The following is a 22609-nucleotide window of genomic DNA, read 5'->3' on the forward strand; positions in this document are numbered from 1 at the left end:
TCCTACAGTCGTGTGACGAATTACATTTTTTTTAGAGAACAAAAACTCAATTACTGCGAGTTCATAAAAACTGCATGCATAATAATGTAGAAGAAATTGTTTTAGATGAATTATGTTCAAGTTGCACTCCAGGACACTGCTGAAAATGTCCATCACAGAAGCGTGTGCAGTTTGCGAAACTGCTGAAGTGACAGAAGCTCAGAGCGCCTTGTGGAGTGAGGCGCTGCCCCCTACAGGACGTGAAGGAGACCCTCGCTCGTGACGTCCTCCCCACAGCGCGGCGTGACTCTGACATCATGCGAGAGAGTCAGTCAGTTGTGCTGACAAAACAAGGAAAACGAGACCTTTGAGAGGATCGATACACAGCTAGGCTCAGGCAGTTAGATAGCGAGAGAAACTAGGTTAACATTGAATTAAAGAGAAAAACAAAGCCTAAGTTATCATGGCATCCCTGTTTAAAAAGAAGACAGTTGACGGTAAGTCACTTTGTTAATTGCTGTATTATAGTTTTTAATGGTTAGATCCCTGAATATAAGTTACACCTGTCTGCCTGCTGCATCTTTTGAAACTTTATCAGCATGTTTGACCTGTTTTTCTATGTTTACTACCGGAAGTCTCAGTCAGAAATGCGGAATGTTTGCTACTTGTGTTTATAAAGGTGTTTTTGTTATTAATAATGACTGTGAATAAACATTCGTCTACCTGCATTATAATAACAGGTGTTTTATATATTTAAAAATACAGTTGTTTTCATGTGTCTGTCCGTGATCCATGCGTTATGTCTTCTGAGTTTTTATTTGATTTATAATTATTACATAAATTATCTTCACTGTACCAGAAGTGAAAACGATTTATCGTGAAAAGTAACAAAGCCACTTACCAAGATTAGACTGAATCATGTTGGTTACCTCATATAAATGTCTATTTTAAATTATTTTACATTTAAAGTTTTTTTTTATTTTTTTATTTTTTTACATTATAGATGTTTATTATATTGAGAGCTCAACATTCCCTCAATGGACAGCATTGTGAAGATCAAACTGATTTCTGAATATTTGGCATAGTTAGCTGGTTAGATTAACAGGTTATCTGCCTCAACTCATAGACTCAACTCATTGTATCATTCAAACACTTGCATTTAAGCCTGTGGTTAACAATAGAAACACTCATTCATAACTTAATAACCATAATTTTTAAGACCGTACTTATCTTTTTTGTTTTGTTTTAGGCTTTTCATTTTTTTTTTTTTTTTTAGCATTGTAGCATTATTCTGCATTGTCACCATCCTTATTTAAGAGAATGTTTCAAAGTTCTTATTTATTTATTTATTTGCTTTTATCAGCTATTAAAATAGCTACTGCCTATACAGCCTTCTACACATGGCACAGTCTATAATACATGACCGACGTTTATCAGTGAAGCAGAAGAGTTGAAGGTAAACTGATATAAAATAATTTGAGTCAGTCATAGTCTTTACTCACGTTCTGATGCTGTGGTCATGGTCAAGCTGAATTCCCATCATTCCCGAGCCTCTGTCCTCTTGACCTTCGTGCCCAAGGTGAGCCATCGTGCCAAACTATCCTCTCAGATGGCAGAGTTGGTTGAGCTCAGCGAGTTTTGTGGACGATAACCCTCCCTCAATACTACGTTTGCGATACGTCATCTTTTGCGTAGACTTGTACGTGTACACAAACTCTCATCAAGGTTTAGAGATGGGCAAGTAACTAAATTATTATGATAATTATGTAAAAAAAAAAAAAAACTCTTTGTGACTTTTTTGTACTTTTATTTTTGTACAATATGAATGAAGTTTTAGTTTCACTTTATAATGGACATACATGTAGAATTATATTCAGTTTTTTTTACTGTCATAAATTACATAATTCATACTTTTCAGAATTTTTTAACTAATATTTGAACAACTTCATTCGATTGTTCTTTTTACTTACAAAATTATATTGGTGTGTGTGTATATATATATGTTTATTATAATTTTTTTTTTTTTGCTTTCTACTAACTTTTTGATCAGTTTGCAATGGTTTTTCCTTATCTTAAATCGTTAATTTAACATTTATAATTATTTTATTAAACTTTTTCCCCCTATAGTTTAATTTATTAACTTATTTTTACAACTTTTCTTGTATTTTCTGTATACCATGTCCTCTGTTGCTTCTAATGTTGACAGTTTAACCTCACGGGATGCTATGATATGATTGGCATTCGTGAGGGCACATGTTGGGCTGATTGCGGTGTAGGAGAGCGTATCTTCCCTTTAGGCATTGTGGCTGAACTCTGCCATCCTTAGAGGAGGAGTATGAAGAGGATCCTTATGTTCACTGCATGTGTTTAACTTGTCCCTCAAATGCATGGAAACAGGAAGAGCATGATCTTGCTGGCTTTGCTCCCAAACAATGTTTTTTTAAAAAAAAAAGCATATTTCATTTAATTAACTGCAATATTCAGATCCAAAATAGACTGTGAATCAAGCCCATTTAAGTCCTCTTGTGGTTAAGTTGCCTAAATAGATTTTCTTCCTTAACGGGAGCATAGCAGTTTTTCTTGACCACAAATACTGGCTGTATTCTTCAACAAACCACAAAAATAGTACAAACAAATTTCACTTAAGCAGTGATAATTATTTTAAGCATGATGTGGAATTACCTTTACGTTATGCTTTCATATTTTTTTATTTTTATTTTTTTTTTTACTTATTTTTTTATTATTTTATTTTATTTGTATTTTTTTTATTTATTTATTTATTTTCTTATTTTATTTTATTGTATTTTTATTTATTTATTTATTTATTTTCTTATTTTATTGTATTTTATTTATATAAAACAAAATCACACAAAACACAGTTGTGAAATTTTGTATATGCAAACCCTCATATTTTCTTTAGATATTAGTTATTACTATAGTGCAAAGAGTTATAATGAAAAATATTATTACATTTTAATTTTATTTTTTTAATTTCTGTTGAATGTTCTGCTGCTGAATCTTTCGTAACCGTTCACCATAGTCTCTTGATTAATGTAATGCATCACTACTGAATAAAAATATTTTCTTTAAAAAAAAATAATGTGTATATATTGTACAGTATATAAAATATATTAATAATTAAAACTGTGTAAATAAGTTGTAGCGGAACTTTTACATTGTTACTGTAGATTGTCGCCTTTACATGTTTTTATTTTTTCTGTGGCTGAATAAGTGAGAGACCAAAGGAGGAGGGGAAAAAAGGAAGGAGAAAAACTCTCAGTTTCAGATCAGTGAACTGTATGAGGATTTTCCAGACGGTTTTATTGCATGTTTTTCTCTGCCCCATCCTGTCACAGATATCATTAAAGAGCAGTCCAAAGAGCTGAGAGGCACCCAGAGACAGATCACCAGAGACAGAGCTGCCCTGGAGAGACAGGAGAAGCAAATGGTAAGTGGAACAAAACCGTTTCATATCGGCTGACTTCAACTCCCAGCGTCCACCTCTTCCCCTCCAGCACCATGCTTCACTGCTTATGCCAGAAAGTCATTCTTTGATTTCTTTTATATTGCATCAAAGAACAGTTAGATAATTAATTTATTTTTGATCATCCTGCTAATTGCATTTAGAAACAGGTAGATTACGTGGCCTAAAACCGTTAAAAACCAGCACGCTGTTAAAGCTCAGAAGAATCCAACACTCCCGCTCACTCCCTCCATTTACGGTAATTGTTTCTATGTAAACATAAAAAAGTGCATAATTGCTTCCCAAGAGTGAGGTTCTTTTTTCTTCGTCTTTATTGTAATTAGACATGGATATGCTTTGTTGTCTATTTCATTTTTTTAAATGACCTATATTAGAAGATAGCTGCAGGGCGGTCATGTGCCGCTGCTTTAACATCCCACACACGTTGACAATCTGGGATACAATTTAAAGAGTTTTTGGATGGGGAGGAAATGAGTTTCGGGTTAACTGTTTCTGTTTTTCAGCCTTAAAAAACTGCTCTAGATGGTGTCATATCTATCAAGTGCTGGATAATTATTAGTCATCTGAAGTGGGTCATACTTTTCATTATCTGGTGTCTGAAAGGGTTTTGTTAAGCACATCAGTCTGTCACCTTTATTCTAGTTTTTCAATCCATAGTGCTGCCTAGTGGCTGACGTGACAATAAAACATCTCTAATGGGCCTGATGCTACAGCTTCATCTCGCTCAGCTCTCTATACATGAATATTTATAATGATGGCATATCAATTTTACCCTGGCGAAACCATAAAAAATGCCCTATTCCAGTCATATTTTGTTAGTGACAGGCAAACATAGGCAATATAGACAGAAGCAGCATGCAACATCATCGTGTGTTAAAGTAGGACAGTGCTCTGTGCTTGTGTGTGTGTGTGTGTGTGTGTGTGTGTGTGTGTGTGAGTGCAGTTAATGTGTCTGCTGGTGTTTTGCTTAGCATGCATCTTGTGATGTCAGCGCAGAACCTGCTCTAATGTGTGTGATTAGAGTTCATTCTGTCTAATGCGTCTGTTTAGCTGATCAGCATGAGTTTACCTGAGAGACTAACATTAGGAGCACACAAGAGAAATGGTAAAAAGAGCATGCCTGAGATATACGTTATGGATTTAATGACCGACTTAAAGGTGAATTTGATCATTTCTGCACAACTTTTTGGAACCAAACAGAACTGCAAACTGATATATTATTATTTTATATTTGATTTCGGTAGCACTTTATTTTACAGTCCTGTTCCCCATGTACATACTATGTACTTATTATATTAATTACAATAACTATGTAATAACTAGGTACTAACCCTGAACCTACCCCTAAACCTAACACTACCCTATGTAGTTACCTTGTATTACCAGAACTTTCTTAGATAAATACACTGTAAGTACACTATAAGTACATGTAAGTACACGTACTGTAAAATAAAGTGCAACCTTGATTTCTTTATTTTAAAATATTTTAAAATGTATTTTATTCCTGTGATGTTAAAGCTGAATTTTCGGCATCATTACTCCAGTCTTCAGTGTCACATGATCCTTCAGAAATCAGAATAATATGCTGATTTGCTGTTTAGGAAATGTTAATTGTTATCAATGTTAAAAACACTTGTGCTGTTTCAAATGATGCATTATTCAGGATTATTTGATGAATAAAAAGTTCAACAGCATTTATTTCAAAGAGAAATCTTTTGTAATATTTGAAATGTTTTGACTGTCTCTTTTGGTCAGTTTAATGCATCTTTGATGAATAAATGATACCCATTCCAAAACACTTCTTCATCATCATTGGTTGAGACTGAAATGTACATGTCAGACCTCTCAAAAACAGTTTTTTGGAAGCGTTTACTCTCTTTGCAATGCAAAACTACTCATGGCTTAATTACAGTCAAAATTGAAAATTTTGAAAAACAGAAATAAACCCATATCATCCCAAATTACACAATTTATAGCAACTTTATGAAACAACAACAAGTGAAAATGGCAATCCATATTATATTCCCTATACATTACAGGAATAGTTTACCCAAACATGAGATTGTCATCAAGAGTACCACGTGCGCGTTGCTTTCCTTTGCACGTAAACAAGGCGCAGCGCAGCAAATAAATAATGGTGCTCTAAAAGGTTCTTCACAGCGATGCCCCGAAGAACCATTTTTGGTTTCATAAAGAACCATGGTTGTACGTCAGCAGCACCATGCGAAAGAGTTGTGTACATGCAGAGGTACTCTCCATAATGGCAGAAGATTTGATTTGGGGGAGAACATTTGCTGAATAAAGTTTTTATTTGTGTTTTCTTTGTGCACAAAAAGTATTCTCGCAGCTTCGTAAAATTTGAGTTGATGACATGGACTGTTTTATCAATCTTCTTACTAACTTTCTGGTTCTGGGAACATTTCAGTGGCATTGCTCTCTATGCAGGGTCAGAAAGCTCTCGGATTTCATCAAGAATAGGGGCGTGATAACTATCATCTGATCGTTAATGCACATCTCGTCAGTAAAGCCGGTTCTCCATCAGGTGCGTGATTTCACATAGAGCAGCTGTTACTACACAGAGCTGCTGTTAACTGACTAGTTGCGCAAATAAACGCTGATAATGAACGTGGATTTGCGCAGCTTGTCCTGATGGAATTTACCGCTGATTAGAGAACCGGCTTTACTGATGAGATGCGCATTAACGATCAGAGGATATTTATCACGCCCCTATTCTTGATGAAATCCGAGAGCTTTCTGACCCTGCATAGAGAGCAATGCAACTGAAATGTTCCCAGACCCAGAAAGTTAGGATGATATTTATCGTGCACCCCCAATCAAGAATATCTTAATTTGTGTTCTGAAGATGAACGAATGTCTTACAGGTTTGAAACAACATGAGGGTGAGTAATTAATGACATAATTTACAGCTTTAATGGTCTCCATCAGGTGATCACATGTTAAATTCTGGAAGTGATTGACTTTTCAATAAGCTTACATTTCCACTTACCAGATGCTAGGTAGGAAGGGGATTTTATTTGAAAAATATTTATCTAGTCTCACAATATTTTCTAGATACAGTACGTTGTAAAAAGAGAGTTGAATAGCCTTTAGTGCTGCACATGAGAGTGTGTTGTAGTGTTGCAGGCTTTAATTCTGACGGGCCACCCTCACTAACACACTCTCATGGGAGATCTCTGCAGAAACACACACACTCAGTTTTCCACCAAAACACCTAACTGCTTGAAGTTCCTCAGGGCAGAGAGCTGTTTTCAGACATTTACTAATGTAAAGAAAACACAGACCTCTGGGTCTAAACAAGTATAAACACGGCACAAATTGGGTGACTTGTTCTGTCTTAAAAGTCAAAACTCAATTCTGTTCCAATTACATGTAGAAACACCCTTTGTTCACTGGATGTGTTAATTCTTAACAGGAAATGGAAATCAAAAAAATGGCTAAGACCGGAAACCGAGAAGCCTGCAAGATACTCGCCAAACAGCTCGTACAGCTCAGAAAACAGAAGAACCGAACCTACGCCGTGAGCTCCAAGGTCACGTCCATGTCCACGCAGACCAAAGTCATGAACTCTCAGATGAAGATGGCTGGAGCCATGTCTACCACAGCGAAGGTGAGATGCTCAGACCTCCGAATGGATCTGCATGACTACCAAATGAGTTATTTCATCGCTGTCCATGGAGTGGTACCCCCTCATTTCAGGGCTCTACAGCAGTCCCAGTGCTCCCCCACCCCCCGATGATGGCTCTGTATTATTCACATGTAGCCTGATGTTCCCGGGAAGTGCTGGAAAAACAGAATCCCTTATGTAGCGAATAACTTCAAAAGAATCCTTAAACAGGGTTTAATTATCATGTCGTTGAGGGGCTCCTTACTTCACTGCTGTTATTGTGACCCAGTTTATATAGTTTCTGCACAACATTTAGAAACCGCTCGTATCAGGGCAGTCTTTATGTGTTGATTCACACTGTCCTTATTACTGCTCATTTGGGGGTTTTCTCTGATGCATGAACAGCATTTGAAATATGAGACATGTTGTTCCTCTATGCCACTTAGATCGGCTGAATTAATTAGCTTATCTATTTTTTCAATAAACGTGATTGCAATCAACCAGAAGGACATTATACATGCAGTTTATATGGTGGCTTTCTTTGTTTTAAGCAAGCTCTCTTAAAGGACTTGGTTAATAAGATTAATATCTTAATATGACCAGAAGTTTTTTAATTTTTTTATATGTATATAACATAAAGTTTTTATTGTGTAATTGTATTATTGTTTTTTTAGGAGAATTTAAGCTGAATTTGAACACATTATTTAAGCTATTAAAACACATTATAGCATTTTAAATAAAATTTTATAAAGACGTTTTTCTGGTTTTAGCTGGTTTTAATTATGTTTTCTGTTTTTATTTTGGTCTTTTGGTTGTGTGTTATTAGTTTATTAGTTTTTGTGTGTTTATCTGTATAGTTTTTAGTTATTTCGGTACATTTAACTAAAATGAAAATATGAATAAACCTTTACTTTTTAGCTGAAAAAGGTTTATGTTCTTTCTGTATTTTATTTTGTATTATTTTGATTTTAGTTTTAGTTAACTATATAATAACCCTGCTAAATCCTTTTGTAAAATATAGTTAAGATAGTTTATTGATCATTAATATATGGGAATACATTTTCATCAATGTTATTGTATATGTATAAATAATGTCCGTACAGCACAGCTTTTGCCATGTGAATAGTTTCAGTTGTACACATGGCATTAAAATCTCAACAACTTGCCTTTGTCTTAAGCCTAATTGTTACACTTTAAATTTTGCATGAGATGGTTAGGTTTATTCATTTTTCCTCTGGAGACACTATTTTGTTAAATAGGAAAACATGCAAATACCCAGTGTGCACTTCTAAAGCATGTCTTATCTTTACTAATCACTACAGCCATGTAGAAACATCACATTAAAATGCAGTTTCAGCCATTTAAATTCAGTCTCTCAACTACTACTTAACTACTCATACTGTTTTCTCACTCATTTACAAGCCATACTTCCACAAAAAAAAATTCAGTGTGTGTATCCAATCCATATTGTATGAGCAAGGAAGCTATTAATATTTCCTCACCTGATTGTTAATGCATCATGGGATTTGTAGTCAATCATAAGCTGGTGTAATAGATATGCGATGGGTGATAATGAGGCTGTGTGTAAATAATTCTCTGTAATCAGATAGGACTCTTCATGTGTGTCTGCCACAGTCTAGAAGCCCAGAGGGACAGTAAAACACACTTCTCTCCATGCAACCTATTTTTATGTTTCGTGTCATCTACTTACTGTACTCCCCCTTCTCACCAAATGGTGTGAAGTTGAAATTTATGTTGAGCTGCATTCAAAATGTATTCTTCCGTGGTGGATTTTTGTCAGCGCATGTGTTTTTTTATTACCGTTTTGTGCACCGTAAGGATGCTCTGTTTATTCTCTGGGAGTGTGATGGATGGCTTGAACTCTTTCTGTCTTTCAGACTATGCAGACTGTCAATAAAAAATTGGACCCCAAGAAGACAATACAGACGATGCAGGACTTCCAGAAGGAGAACTTAAAAATAGGAATGACGGAGGACATGAGTAAGTTCTCGGACGTACCTGACACACATTAGAGGCTGGTTTTGATGTTCTCAGATGATAGATGTGTTCAGGGGAAAGAAATGATGCTAAATGATATACTAACTATGTATTACATGTTGAGTTGCATTGCATTTTTTCAATTCATCTCACCATATAATTACGCATAGTCAGGATAGCAAAATAAGTAGGCTTATCAGCACTTCCCATATTTAACTTCACATCATTAGCTATTCATCCAGACAACTTCGGCACATTTTATCTATCGCTTGGCTGAAGCAGCCAAATTATGTAGATGCCAACCTGGACAGATTGTGTGACATGCTCTCATCCTCCAAAACCATGTTTAAAACTGCATAAATTAAAAGAAAATATAAATCAGACTATATTAAAACCTGTCTCAGTTGCAACAAGGGCATAGTTTGTGCACACAGTGTGTTCTGTGCAGTGGATTATTGGCTACAGACAGCATGAAACCATCCAAATTCGTTATTGTGCAATTAACAATTTTGGCACTGTGTTGGGTTGCCACTAATTTCAGTATCTAGACCTTACGGCAAAAGTCCTAGTCCACATTGTAGCCAAAAATTGACTGTTAAGACAGGAAGAGATAGTTTGAGTGTCATGTAAGTGACCAACTACAGTGTTCAAAAAAAAAAAAGTTCTGTATTTGTTTTAATGTGACATATACTACATATCTTTCAACAGTTTGATGCCACTAACCTGAGATCCTCAGAAGCTCTTGTTCAGTCACTTACCTTGCAAACAAACTTGGTTTCCAGTTGGATTAATGCCCATTAAAGGGATACTTCACCCAAAAATGCAAATTCTGTAATTAATTCCTCACCCTCATGTAATTCCAAACTCATAAGACCTTCGTTCATCTTCAGAACACAAATTAAGATATTACTGATGAAATCCAAGAGCTTTCTGACCCTCCATAGACAGCAATGCAACTGACACATTCAAGACCCAGAAAAGTTAGTAAGAACATACTCGAGGGATTCAACTGTAATTGTTTGCCCTTACTACCTTACTGCATTGCTGTCTATGGAGGGTCAGAAAGCTCTTGGATTTCATCAGTAATATCTTAATTTGTGCTCTGAAGATGAACGAAGGTCTTACAGGTCTGGAATGACATGAGGCTGAGTAATTAATGACAGAATAAATATTTTAAGTATCCTTTTAATTCCATCTGGTTCCAAAACTGGTTTATTGAATGGGACAGTCTGTCAAATTTCAGTAACTTTTACAACTTTCTGTTCTCAGTCAATGATACACTGGATGAGATTTTTGATGAATCAGGTGATGAGGAAGAAAGCCAGGACATCGTGAACCAGGTGCTGGATGAGATCGGCATAGAGATCTCAGGAAAGGTAGTACGCTTTCTTTCAGTCTGTGTTGTTCTGGCGATGGCCCCAGCGGCAGCTTTCAGCAGATGGCTGGACTCTGGCTGCGATTACTGTAGGCTTTTCTTTAGATTCATGAGATGCAGAATCATCATATCTGATTGCAACAGATGTGTATTCCCTTGGGCCAAAATGTAATACTCATGTTACCATATTCCACAGATTCTTTGTCCTGTTTTTCCCCAAATAAAGTGCTTGGGCTCTGTTGGGATAAATAATAATCGTATTTGATTGGCCCCACATCTATTGCCCAAAACAACAGTTAAACGGAGGCTTATGCTGATAGAGTTGCAGCACCAGGTGATCTGTGAAATCTGAAGTTTTACTGCTCAAATAAAGGGCTTTGATTGTTATTGTTTCCGCAGATGGTAAGAGCCCCCTCAGCAGGAAAGATCGTCCCTGGCGCCTCCCCAGCGAAGTCTAAAGCGGCCACCATCTCAGACGCCGAGATCGAGAGACAGCTGAAGGCTCTGGGAATGGACTAAATCTCTTCACCCTCCACACATTTGTACCCACTGCCACCAAAGGACTCAGTGTGGGAAAAGAGAGCGTCTAAGTGATAAATAAAGGAAGAATGTCAATCACTCTTATTGGGGTATGACAGTGAGTCACTGGAGGAGATTCTGTGGTCAGATATAAACAGCAGACTGACAAAATGCTCTTCAAATCTGCTGCAGTTATTTAAAGGTGAAGGATGTCATTTTTGCACCACCAGTGGCTCTAAATGGAGCATGATTGGGTGGGGCGGGTCTATCTGTTTGGGTGACCAATAGCAAATTAGGGGGTGGGGATATTAAAAAGTTAATGGTCAAAAATGCATACTTCCCTAATATATACGATGTAAACAGTAGTATGTTCAAATTCACAGTATTCATAAAATGGTACAGTAAAATAGCAGTGCACACGATGGACATTTTACTTTCCCATTCGGAGTGGATTTGTGAATAACAATGTTGTGGCACAACTGTCACATGACAATTACACGGTGAATATAGTACATCTGGATTGCATTCACACTATTAGAGCATACTTCTGTTACAGTCTGCTTGATTCTGCTAGTGTGCAAAAATGACACACTTTACTTTTAACTTTTAAGGGTGCTATTACTGTGACCATTAATTGTCCTTTAAATCCTTTAAATGTACACAAACATGAAGATTTGGTACTCCACTGAATTCCCATGCATTATAGGGCTTATCATCTCATGTCATGTTAGTTAAAAAATTCTAATTTTGTGTATTTTCATGTCTTTTTAGGTTATGTATGACTTAAGGATGTAAGTTACGGAAAAAGTTTTCCTTTGCAGTGAGGTTTTGTATAAACTTTTGAATATATAAAATAACATATCTTGCATGAGAATCTTTGTCGATATGATAATGTAATGAAGTCAAGAACCCTTCAACCCTGTCTAATGATCTTACAAAATTAAAACAGATTGTGAATCACATGTGAATGATATGCACAGACCATGAGTCCATCCAGTTGGAGGGGATCAAACATTGTGTTTTAAAATCTGTTTGGATTGTATTCCAGCCTTTTAGAAGAACTGCAGTATCAGTTATTCTTTTCAACTTCATCTGTATGTATTAAAAAGATTTTGTTGTCCATTCTAACCGATAGTGTGTATATACATGTACAGTTTATGCTTTGATTTGATTTTCTAATTAATAAAGTACCTTCACATTTGTGAAAAACTGATGTTTAACTTATACTATAACCAAATTTGTTCAACTATTAAGAAGCCAGCGGAAAATAAGAGGGTGACCTGTACTGATCTGTTAGAAGTCAAAACGTTACGAACCTCTACGATTCTTCTAATGGCCTTTTAGAGCATTTCATTAAATTAGACATCATTAGTCATAATCATAACGAAACATGGTTTTTAAATAAGGTCTTAATGAGTTTGTAGAGTGACCTTTCTTAAATGAACCATGGTGCAGTCCATTAATTTTAAAGTAATTTAATGTGGTATGGATGTGTAACTGCTGCTAGCGTTGGGACTGAAAAACCTGTCAAGTGCAGAATCTGCTGGAATACATGTGGACAAATCTATGATTTTTGTTTTTGTGTATGATTTTTATTGTATGATTGTTTTTTTTTTAATATATATATATACTGAAAATGTCAGATCCTGCCAACATTATCCCAGAGTATACTGTATTTATTGCATGCATTATTAGATCCCATGGGGAGTTAAGGGATGTGTTGCTGACACAGTCAATGGCAAGAGATGATGATCATATAGATCATCAGCCATATCTCTCTGCTGAGAGCGCTTGTGTGCAGGTGAGAGCCTCATTATAACACTGTCAGGAACAATGTAATACTGTAAATAATCCCTCAGTAAAACCCAGCAGAGCTCTGATGATTCCACTGCATGCAGTAGACAACTAATTAAACACACATCATACACACATGATAGATGCATAATTCTCTTCCAATGCAATGATGTTTGATTATATCTAATAATCTGAATCACAACACACTTACCATGTTGTTACAATTCATGCGAAGCATGTAAATGTCATGCCTAACACAGTTTGCTTTATAGAGCAGCTAATGACATGCAGGATTTTATGATAATATGACAGACCAAGCATGACCACATTATTAGTCATTTATTTGGACAAATCTATAATTTCTTTACAAATTACATCACAAAAAGGTTTACTTGCTTCATACAAAAATCTACAGTGCAATGACACGTTTCCAGGATATGCTTTCAGAATATTTGCATATTTTGCTAATAAATTAAACTTTGATTGGAATGCATTTAAATATATGAATGATTAATACATTATTTTAAATACTTTAAAAAGGATCAAGATGCTTTTCTGCCCTTATAAGCAATTTTAAATTGTATCTTCAGGTCCAAAAATAGTGATAAAGAAATCACGTATCCCATTTTAGAGCAAAAACAATTTTATAAAAATAAATGTGAAAAATGTTGTCTTTTAATAGTTCAAGGTTCAATTCTAGTGAAGGGGTTGCTTAAATGGTCTTATTCATTAGAAAACATAATAAAATAAAATTTGGACACAAATGTATAAATATCACTGCATTATAACTTTATTTTAACCCTTTTAAACACAATATTTAACAAACTGTCAAAGTTGAAAAACATTAAATTAAATAAAAATTGTATTTGGACACTAAAAGCACCCCTTTAAATCTATGAATGTCATAATCTGACACCGACTGCCATTTATTATGACCTGTTCAAATAAAACTAAAGTACGGAGCCCCGCACATGACATGCAACAAAAAATAAATAAATTGTCCGCACAATTTACTAATTCGTTCCCTCAATGAACTAAAACATGCACACGATAACCACTGCGTTCCCTCGATTTACTATTTATTAGTAAGTAAATTTACTAATAGCCCACTATTTCTTCCTGCATGTCATGTTCGGGGCTCTGTACAAAAGTCATCAGAAATTCGGGATTTAAACAATAAAACTGGATGTTCATTAACAAGAAATAGTATTGTGGCACTAAGTATTTGTAAAACGTTAGTGGATCATATATTCACAAATTAGTTAATGTGATTCTCCACACCTCTAATTGCTCTGATAGGACTCCTGTGTGAACTTGAGGAGAACTGACTTCATGCATCTTCTAAATACAACCTTTTTCAAACTGATTTGATATTTTGGTTTGATATTTGATGATATAACATTCAGACATTCTTAAGTGTGATCAAATAAATGTTTGGGGTCCCTACAGCATATCCAGTACTCCTGCTGGTGAATCGGTACAATAAACCCACTCACTGCCAAAGGTTGGTGGTGTTTTTTTTTTTGCCAGTAGCTAGTCACACATCAGCATCGCTGAGACCCTGGATCTTCAAGGTCTACAGGCTGCGGTCTCTTTGGCCATGAAGGAGCTGTGATGTAGGCTGGTTTTGACCCTCTTCTCCCTCTGCCGGCGGTTACAGAACCAAACGCGCACCACCTCCTTCTCCAGATGGAGACCCTCCGCCATCCGCACAATCTCCTGAGATGATGGCTTACTCTTCTCCACAAAATTCCTTTCTAAGGCTTCCTTAGCCCCAAGACTGAGGGAGGAAATTAAGAACTAATTAGGTATTAATTAGAGGGAGATGCTGATATAATGGCTTTTGTTTTCTGTGTAGGTCAGATTCCCCGTTTACCTGATGGTTGTTCTCCGTTTGCGTTTACGCTCATGCATGCCCATCTTCTCATTAAAAAGAGCTGATGGGAGTCACAAATAAGGGAAGTGATTCTGCCAGCTTATGCTTTCATTAAAAACTCAGGGATAATGATAAGATGGTGAATAAATAAGGAGTGTGTTGACTCACCACCGGCTTGCTCAGCCTCCTCCAGCCACTTTGCCAGGATGGATTTGAGCTTGCAGGCGTTTTTGAAGCTGAGCTGCAAGTTCTCGAAGCGGCAGATGGTGGTTTGGCTGAATTCAGAGCCGTGCACAGCCGCCAGCGCTTCACCAACATTGGTCTGTGTGTAACCTGTCAATCAACGCTAAAAGTTAGGAGAAGCTTTAACCCTTGTGAAAAAAGAAGTGTGCTTAATTGTATTGATTGTGCACTTTTAATGTACTTCAAATCTTCAAGATTATTTTATTTGCACTTGATATAATCCTAGCTAACGGGGAACATTCTCAGAACTATGGCTTTATCTTCTGGTAGTATTCCCTCAAGGCTCTTCCAGTGAAGTTAAAGGGATAGTTCACCTCAAAAATGTTAATTCTGTCATTAATTGCTCACCCTCATGTCGGTTCAAACCCGTAAGACCTTCGTTCAACTTTAAGGACACAATTTAAGATATTTAAATGCATCGTGCTCTCCTGAAACCTTGGAGAAAACTGACACGGAAGAGAAGATATTTCGTTTTTTTTTTTCAAAAGTAATTCTCGTAGCTTCATAAAATTGCGGTTGCACCACTGATGTCACATGGACTATTTTAATGTCCTTACTAGCTCTCTGGGCTCAGGAATGTTTCAGTTGCATTGCTGTCTATGGAGGGACAGAAAGCTCTCGGATTTCATCAAAATTATCTTAATTTGTGTTCTGAAGATGAATGAATCTTATGGGTTTGGAACGACATGAGGCTGAGTAATTAATGACAGAATTAAATTTTTTTGGGTGAACCCCTTTAATAGAAATTTAATTTAAAAAAATTTTTTTATTAAAACATATGGTCTTCAGCAATGTAAACAAAACATTAGCACAACAAGTTATTTATACCACATTATACCATAGTATATTATACAAAAATTATTTATACTATATGTTATGCAGTTTTTATAAAACATTTAAGTTGGATGTTCATATAATGTCTTTTAAATGTCTTTTCTACTTGTATAATACGTTTCAAACAACATTCAAAAGTAGCGTTCCCATATTGTTTAAAAAAAAATAAAAAATCTATAACTCCTTTAATATTTTCTCTGATGTTCACATAAGCAAGAAAAGCATTTTTAAAACATTTCTGTCCTGAATGTTAGAGTGCACATTCGCAAAACTCGAACGTATTTTGCTGGTTGGGATATTAACGAAATAAAAAAGGTTTATGTTTCTAAACACTTTTTAAAAATGCATTTTGTAACAATGTCAAATTAAAAGTTTTACTTTTAAAAATGACTTTCTGCATTTAATCTTGTTTACTTTTGCAGATTATTCTGACCGAGAGTTATCAGTTTAGGCAGAGAAGGTTGTGTAAATGACCAAGCAAATGTCAAGCAAACAAAGTGTGCAGTTGAATGTAGATAAACTTTATCTAATATAAACTATTCATCTAAGCTAAATAAACTAAGTTACATAATAAATATGATGTGCCAATGTTTTACATAGTGTTATAAAAATATGGTCCAGCTCAGAAGACAAACCTAGTTTGATTCTCCTCAGTTTGAAGTCGTTAGCAAACTTCTCCAGTTCACGGATCTGAGGTGAGTCCATGTCGGGCGGCTCTTCCAGGGGCCGGATTTTCCTGCGCAGCTCCTGCTTGATGTCTCCTAGGGTGGGCTCGTCCATGAGCAGGGCCTGGGGCAGCGGCGGTAAACTGTGGGTCAAAGCACAGGAGCCCCCACCCAAACTGTGCTCTGGGAACTTATAGAGGCGTGAAGCCAGAGCTCCTACGGGACAGGACACAGGTCAAGGCTGTGTGTTAGCGTGAATAATAACTCGAGGAGATCAAATCTTAAAATATCTAACCATAAAGACTACAAGAGACACTGGGACATCTTTCAATACCCTGCAAACTATATCATGTGTTCGTAATTCTGAACAACAACAGATTCAAACAGCCAAAAAAAAGGTTATTCAGTATTAAAGATGTTGTGAGGTCTATTTCTGTGAGATCTATCTGGTTTAATTTCAGTAATAAATCACATTTGAGAAATTAATATGTTTTGTGAAGATGATGTATAACTGAGTTGGCTTTAATATTATATATGTATAATATTAATATTTCTTAATCATCTCTTTTTCCAATTTTTTTCCAAGAAAAATGCAACACCTGGATTTTTTTTTCTTTTTAGTTTTTTTTTTTTTTTTTACCAGTTTTCTATTTTTGAGGACTGTCAATTAAGTATATATATATATATATATATATATATATATATATATATATATATATACAATATTTCCAATATTTCCAATATTTCCAAAATATTACATCCATACAATGGGGATGAAAAATATTTCTGAATGTGTCTTAAATCTCTTGATCTGCATCTCCCTCTAGTGGCTAGATATTTTCAGAGCAATATTGCCCCTGCCTCACACACATTATATTTTTTATTTTACATTAAACATAATCATTTACAATAACGCATACACATGAATATGATTCTATGAGTTATAATACAGTATAGGCAAAGAGGTGAAGGCAAATAGGTCCGCGGATTTTTTTTTTTTTTGGACAGTCATCTGTAAGCGCCACTAAATCTCACGCTAAACACACACTTGTTATTTCTTATTACAGACACTAGGTGGAAGCACAAACACACTGAAATTACCTGCTAAACTCTTACATTTCTAGTAGAAGGCTACGAGTCATGTGAGGCACAATAACACCAGACACCAGCACAATGTCATGGATAACTATTTGTCTCTGATTATACATGATTTCTTCTGACTATGATCTTTGAAAATATGTCCTCTGTTGTTGTCGTGTTTCCCAGGTTGTAGGTCTACCTTGCAGTGAGTTGGCTCCGTTGACCATGTTGGCATGAGGAGCGCTGCAGGTCTGCAGGATGCGGGTCTGGGAGATGCTGGCAGAGAGCATTTCCTGTGCTGGAGACAGAGATCAGACATCATTACCGCACACACACACACACACACACATCCTAAATCCTGTATTCTGTGTGTGTATATGATGTACAGTAATGCATATGCACAGAAGAACAATACTTGAATCACCTGTGTAACTTGTGTGTAACCTGACGTACCTGCCATCATGCCGTAGGTGGTCTGCTGGTTGCTATAGTGACATGGGGGCATTGGGTAGTGCAGGCTGGCTGATGCATTGCCCAAAGCAGAAGCGGACAGGTGCATATGAGAGCGTTTGGACGACTGGACCAGTGGCAGACCTGAGGGGAATAAACCAGACACTAATATCTGTGATATTGACAGACAAAAAGGCACTATTGTTTTATTGGCATGACTGTGAACAATGCAATATTGCAATATTTGTAATATATGTGCAAAAAAAACAACAACAATATAAAAAATAATAGAATAAAACATTAAAAAGTAATTTAAATTGAAATAAACTGTATATTACAGTGCACAAATCAGAATGTGTGAACATTTGATAACACAGTGTTTAACATGTATGCTATATACAGTTCGGTCAAAATTTTACAAACACTTCGCAGTACATTTCTGCAACAAAAAAATATTTTACCAAATAAAGAGGGATCGTCAAAATGCATGTCCTTTTTTTATTTAGTACTGTCCTGAAGTTATTTCACATAAAATCTGTTTACATGTGGTCCACAAGACAAAATGTGACCTGTGCACCTGGCAAAATGAGTCACAATGTTTATTATGAGTTCTTTTTATTTTCATTCTCCATTAAAAGGCCTTCAAAATGATTTGTTGGACTCTGACAAAAATGATTGGCTCGTTTGAAGTCGGCGAAGTCAGTTCAGAGAAAAATCAAGTTCCAAAGCAAAACCAGCTAATGTTGCATTGTTTCCTCCACTTCCTTTCTCAATATTAATTACCATATTAATAATCACAATAAAGCCGTTTTTAATTTCATCTTTGATATTAAAAATAAGAACAGATGCAAAAAATCAAGAACAGTAGAACAAATATAAGAAAGAAACAAATAGGCCTATTGCATTAGCTACTTTCTTCATTTTACATCTAAGCAAAAGCATTCAAGTAAGAAAAACAAATAATCAAACATAACGGCTGAAGCTGCGTTATGTGCACGATTCATATATCATCAGTCAACAGCAGTGCAAGAAGCGAGCAGAGAAAAAGGTATTCTCTCAGAAAATGTACAAATAAAGATAATTGTAGATGTTTAATTACTATTTGGAGCATTGGGATTGCTAGGCTGTGTATTGCTGTAAATTAAAATGAGTGCATTAAGATTAATTTTGCCTGCATGGGTCACAAATAGACTATTAGTAGAATTGATAAATATGACGCTGGTCAAAAGTTTACATACCCCTGATTCTCAATTCTTTGTTGTTATCTGGAAACAACCCAGGGTTAAGAATCAAGAATCTTTTGAAAAGGCGTTTTTTTTTTATTCCACTATTATTTTCTCTTGTGGACTATAAGTGAAATATCCGAATGGCACCCCTAGAATCCTTAACCTAACATATAAAATCTTACAGTATATCCCCATTCATGTGACTATGGGCACCTGTTTCCCTGATCATCTTGCTTTGAATTTGCAGAAGAAGCACTGCCACATTTCCCGAACCTCATCGCATCTCTGCTGAGGTGACATTTACACAAATAATTCATTATTGCAGTAATAATGAATACCAGATTGCATAATTCCTTCCTTCATCAAATGCATCTGAAAATAGAATTAAACTCGTTTAACGAAGGAAAGCAAGTATGTAAATACAGATAATAGTTGGTAATATGCACAGTGACCTCCGGCTGTCAGAGCAGCACAGAACATTCAATTGAATTTGGTTCAGATCAGAGTAAACCCGTGGGTGGTAATCAAACTCAACAAGCACCGCTACATCTTTCAGAGACCAGCCTCCACTAACACTCACGTCAAGATGATGGCCGGCCTTGTTCAGCAGTGCATGCACAAGACTGGCATTGAAATGAAGCGATCAACCTTTGATGCCTTGTTAAAAACACCCATTGCTTTAGTGCCAGCAGTTAAGCGCTCAGATACATTAACAACCACATTATGATAAATAACACTTCAGACTTCAGATAGCTGTATACTCTGACACTCGAAGTCACTTTCCGCAGGTGTAAGTGGGGCTGAGTTAACAGAGGGCATATGTGCATGTGAATAGAAATGCCAAAACATTTCATTTGAGAGTTTTGCATCTTCTTGCTCAGAGCCCGTGTTAAATTGCACAGTTCAGTAATTATGCATAAGAGCTATGATTTACTATGGCAAACAATGAGCAGAGATTTGACTCAATTCGTCGAGTTTCTGATCAAACTTTCACTAATACTTTCTCGCGTGTGAGACAAAACTGGGCAAAATAAGAGCATGGTAATTTAGCCATCAACATGTCAAACTAATAACATGTCTGCTTTGATCATTATGTGCGGAGAAGTAACAGCTGTGCAAATTGAGCCGATTAGCCACGTCTACATAATTCTGACTTATTACAACAAATTACTGTTTGTCTTTTCTTGCTCCCTATAGTGACTGTGAGAGGTGTCACAAAAAACCGTGGGACAAAATTTACATTATCTTTCAAAAGTTTGGGACCAGTAAGAGTTACTTTAAAAAAAAATAATAATAATAGTTTTACTCAACAAAGATGCACTAAACTGATCAGAATTCACAGTAAAGACATTTGTCATGATAAAAAAAGTTTTCTTTTTCAAATGACGTTCTTTTGAACTTTCTATTCATCAGAGAATCCTGAAATGTATCAGTTTTCAAATAATAATAATCAGCACATCTGGTTTCAACATAATAATAAATGGCATATTGGTATGATTTCTGAAGGATCATGTGAAACTGAAAATGATGATTCAGCTTAACATCACCAGAAATGACCTACAAAAATAATACTTAAAATAGGATATATATTTTATTATTATTATTATTATTATTATTTTAATCAAATAAAGGCAGCCTTGGTGACAAAAAAAAAAAAACACCTTATTCAATCTCACCTGCTTCTCTGATTTGAATTGAAGTAGAATACATGTTTCTCATATATAAAAATACATATATACTATTGATTTGGTGATATTTCTCCCAAAACATTTCCCCTGAGATGAAGAGATGTGATCTCTGGAAAGGTCATTCCTGAGAGTGAGAGTCAGACGGATTGTGAGTGATGACAGCGGTGAGGACTGGACACAATATCAAATAATGCGTGAACTTTAGGATCATATAGACGAGGTCAAAAAGACATCCGCTTATAGTCCAGTGTGTCTCTCTTTCATCACCTTGAGCTTGTTCTGTGTTTTTCATAAAAACCTCTAAGGAAAGTATTCCCAGTGGATGAATGCTGTCACCGCAGAGATGGATCTATACAAGTACAGCTTTCTCACTTATTTCAGATGTAATGTTTGCAACTTCTTTCAATTCTATGAGTTGGGTTTTTCCACTAAGAAATGTTTCATAGAATAGTGATAGATTTATTTAGTGATACAACACTCTTTTTTATTATTTTTATTTTTGTTTTAAAGAAATGAATACATTTATTCAGCAACAATGAATTGATTTGATCAAAAGTGACAGAAAAGTAATTTATAATATAAAAACTTAAAACATAAATACTGTTCTTTGAACTTTCTATTCATCAAAGATTAAAAAAATAAGTCATTGTCCTCCACAGACATATTAAATGAATACATTTATTGAGCAAGGATGCAACAAATTAACCAGAGCTGACAGAAAAGTCATTTATGAACTCATTTATAATAGTTACTCATAAAAAAAAAAACCATGTCACAGTTACATCAACTGTTTTGAACATTAAATATAATTAGAAAAGTTTCTTGATAACCAAATCAGCATATTAGAATGATTCTGGAGTAACAATGCTGAAAATGTAGCTTTGCATCACATAAATAAATTACTTGTTCAAATATATTAAACTAGATAACAGTTGGTCTAGTTTGTAATTATATTTGGCTGTTTTTGCTGTATTTTTGGTCAAATCAATGCAGCGCTGGTGAGCATAAACATTTTTAAAGACCCCAGGCTTTTAACTGTAGTGCATTTGATAAATGTATCATTTTAAATCTATAACTATATTATTTGATTGTTTTTTCTTAACTGGCTTTGCTTTAAATAAAAAATAAAAAATATATTTTTTCTAATAGGAAAACTGATCATGTTGTAAATAAATAAAAGCAGATTTGTACCTGACAAACACCAGGCCAAACATTGCATTAGTATTATTGCCAAATGCCAGATGGGTTTGTACCAACAACAAAAGATATGGTAAACAATTCCTCATCCTTTTAAACAGTTAATAGAATTATTTCTTTAGCTATCCTAGTTCTGCAACACTATACAGTTAGGTGCATTTTGTTATTAGCATTTAGTATGACTTTTTTTCCCACTGTGTGATCGTCCAAGAGCATGAGACTCACCTGAAGGCATCATGTTGGCGGTGTGGCTGGTGACGGGCAGACAGTCTGCGGCTCCGGTGTGATGCATGAGCAGCGGCAGAGCGGCCGAGTCTCCGCTCAGAGTAGTGAAGGAATCAGTGGTGCTGAAGGCCTGGCAGGTCATGACTGTTCACCTCCTCAGGGTCCCACCTGTGTGCCGCCAGCAGGGCGTGTGCAGGTATTTATACTGAGGCCCCTCAGACCACCTCATCCATGTTTAATGAGCTTTTGCTGTTAACAAACCAGGACGGCCTGCTGAGGCAAAGCTCTGGTAATTAGGGCAAAGAGGTGCAATCTGATACTGTCCATTTCCACTGTGTGGAGCTCCCAACA

General features: G+C 35.7%; 2 protein-coding genes across 3 annotated transcripts; one reads left to right on the forward strand and one right to left on the reverse strand.

The window, feature by feature from the left end:
* The first annotated feature begins 203 nt into the window (after window positions 1-203).
* Window positions 204-12547, forward strand: chmp2ba (charged multivesicular body protein 2Ba). Its single transcript, XM_052565580.1, has 6 exons — window positions 204-476; window positions 3336-3427; window positions 6897-7091; window positions 8987-9089; window positions 10356-10462; window positions 10861-12547. Exons 1-6 carry the CDS (start codon window positions 443-445, stop codon window positions 10978-10980), a joined length of 651 nt encoding a protein of 216 aa, XP_052421540.1. The 5' UTR covers window positions 204-442; the 3' UTR covers window positions 10981-12547.
* A 1699-nt stretch (window positions 12548-14246) lies between these two features.
* pou1f1 (POU class 1 homeobox 1) lies at window positions 14247-22400 on the reverse strand. Of its 2 annotated transcripts, XM_052565577.1 has the most exons (7): window positions 22259-22400; window positions 21940-21942; window positions 17926-17994; window positions 16363-16608; window positions 14819-14983; window positions 14651-14711; window positions 14247-14554 (listed from the first exon to the last, which is right to left on the reverse strand). In XM_052565577.1, exons 1-7 carry the CDS (start codon window positions 22398-22400, stop codon window positions 14344-14346), a joined length of 897 nt encoding a protein of 298 aa, XP_052421537.1. In that variant the 3' UTR covers window positions 14247-14343. The 2 variants fall into 2 exon arrangements, with proteins under 2 accessions (XP_052421537.1, XP_052421536.1); XM_052565576.1 differs by lacking the exon at window positions 21940-21942 and having other exon boundaries at window positions 17926-18087.
* Between the last annotated feature and the right edge of the window lie 209 nt (window positions 22401-22609).

The sequence above is a fragment of the Carassius gibelio genome, chromosome B9, assembly GCF_023724105.1.
Source record: "Carassius gibelio isolate Cgi1373 ecotype wild population from Czech Republic chromosome B9, carGib1.2-hapl.c, whole genome shotgun sequence".
Lineage (NCBI taxonomy): Eukaryota > Metazoa > Chordata > Actinopteri > Cypriniformes > Cyprinidae > Carassius > Carassius gibelio.

Excerpts from the sequence above, each read along its gene's own strand:
- chmp2ba (XM_052565580.1), top strand. The coding sequence starts at position 443 with ATGGCATCCCTGTTTAAAAAGAAGACAGTTGACG. Across the intron at positions 477-3,335 it reads TAAAAAGAAGACAGTTGACG|ATATCATTAAAGAGCAGTCC; the intron begins GTAAGTCACTTT and ends ATCCTGTCACAG. Across the intron at positions 10,463-10,860 it reads GCATAGAGATCTCAGGAAAG|ATGGTAAGAGCCCCCTCAGC; the intron begins GTAGTACGCTTT and ends TTGTTTCCGCAG.
- pou1f1 (XM_052565576.1), bottom strand. The coding sequence starts at position 22,400 with ATGACCTGCCAGGCCTTCAGCACCACTGATTCCTTCACTACTCTGAGC. Across the intron at positions 18,088-22,258 it reads CGCCAACATGATGCCTTCAG|TGTCTGGTTTATTCCCCTCA; the intron begins GTGAGTCTCATG and ends CACAGATATTAG. Across the intron at positions 16,609-17,925 it reads CACCTACGGCATGATGGCAG|GAGCTCTGGCTTCACGCCTC; the intron begins GTACGTCAGGTT and ends CCTGTCCCGTAG.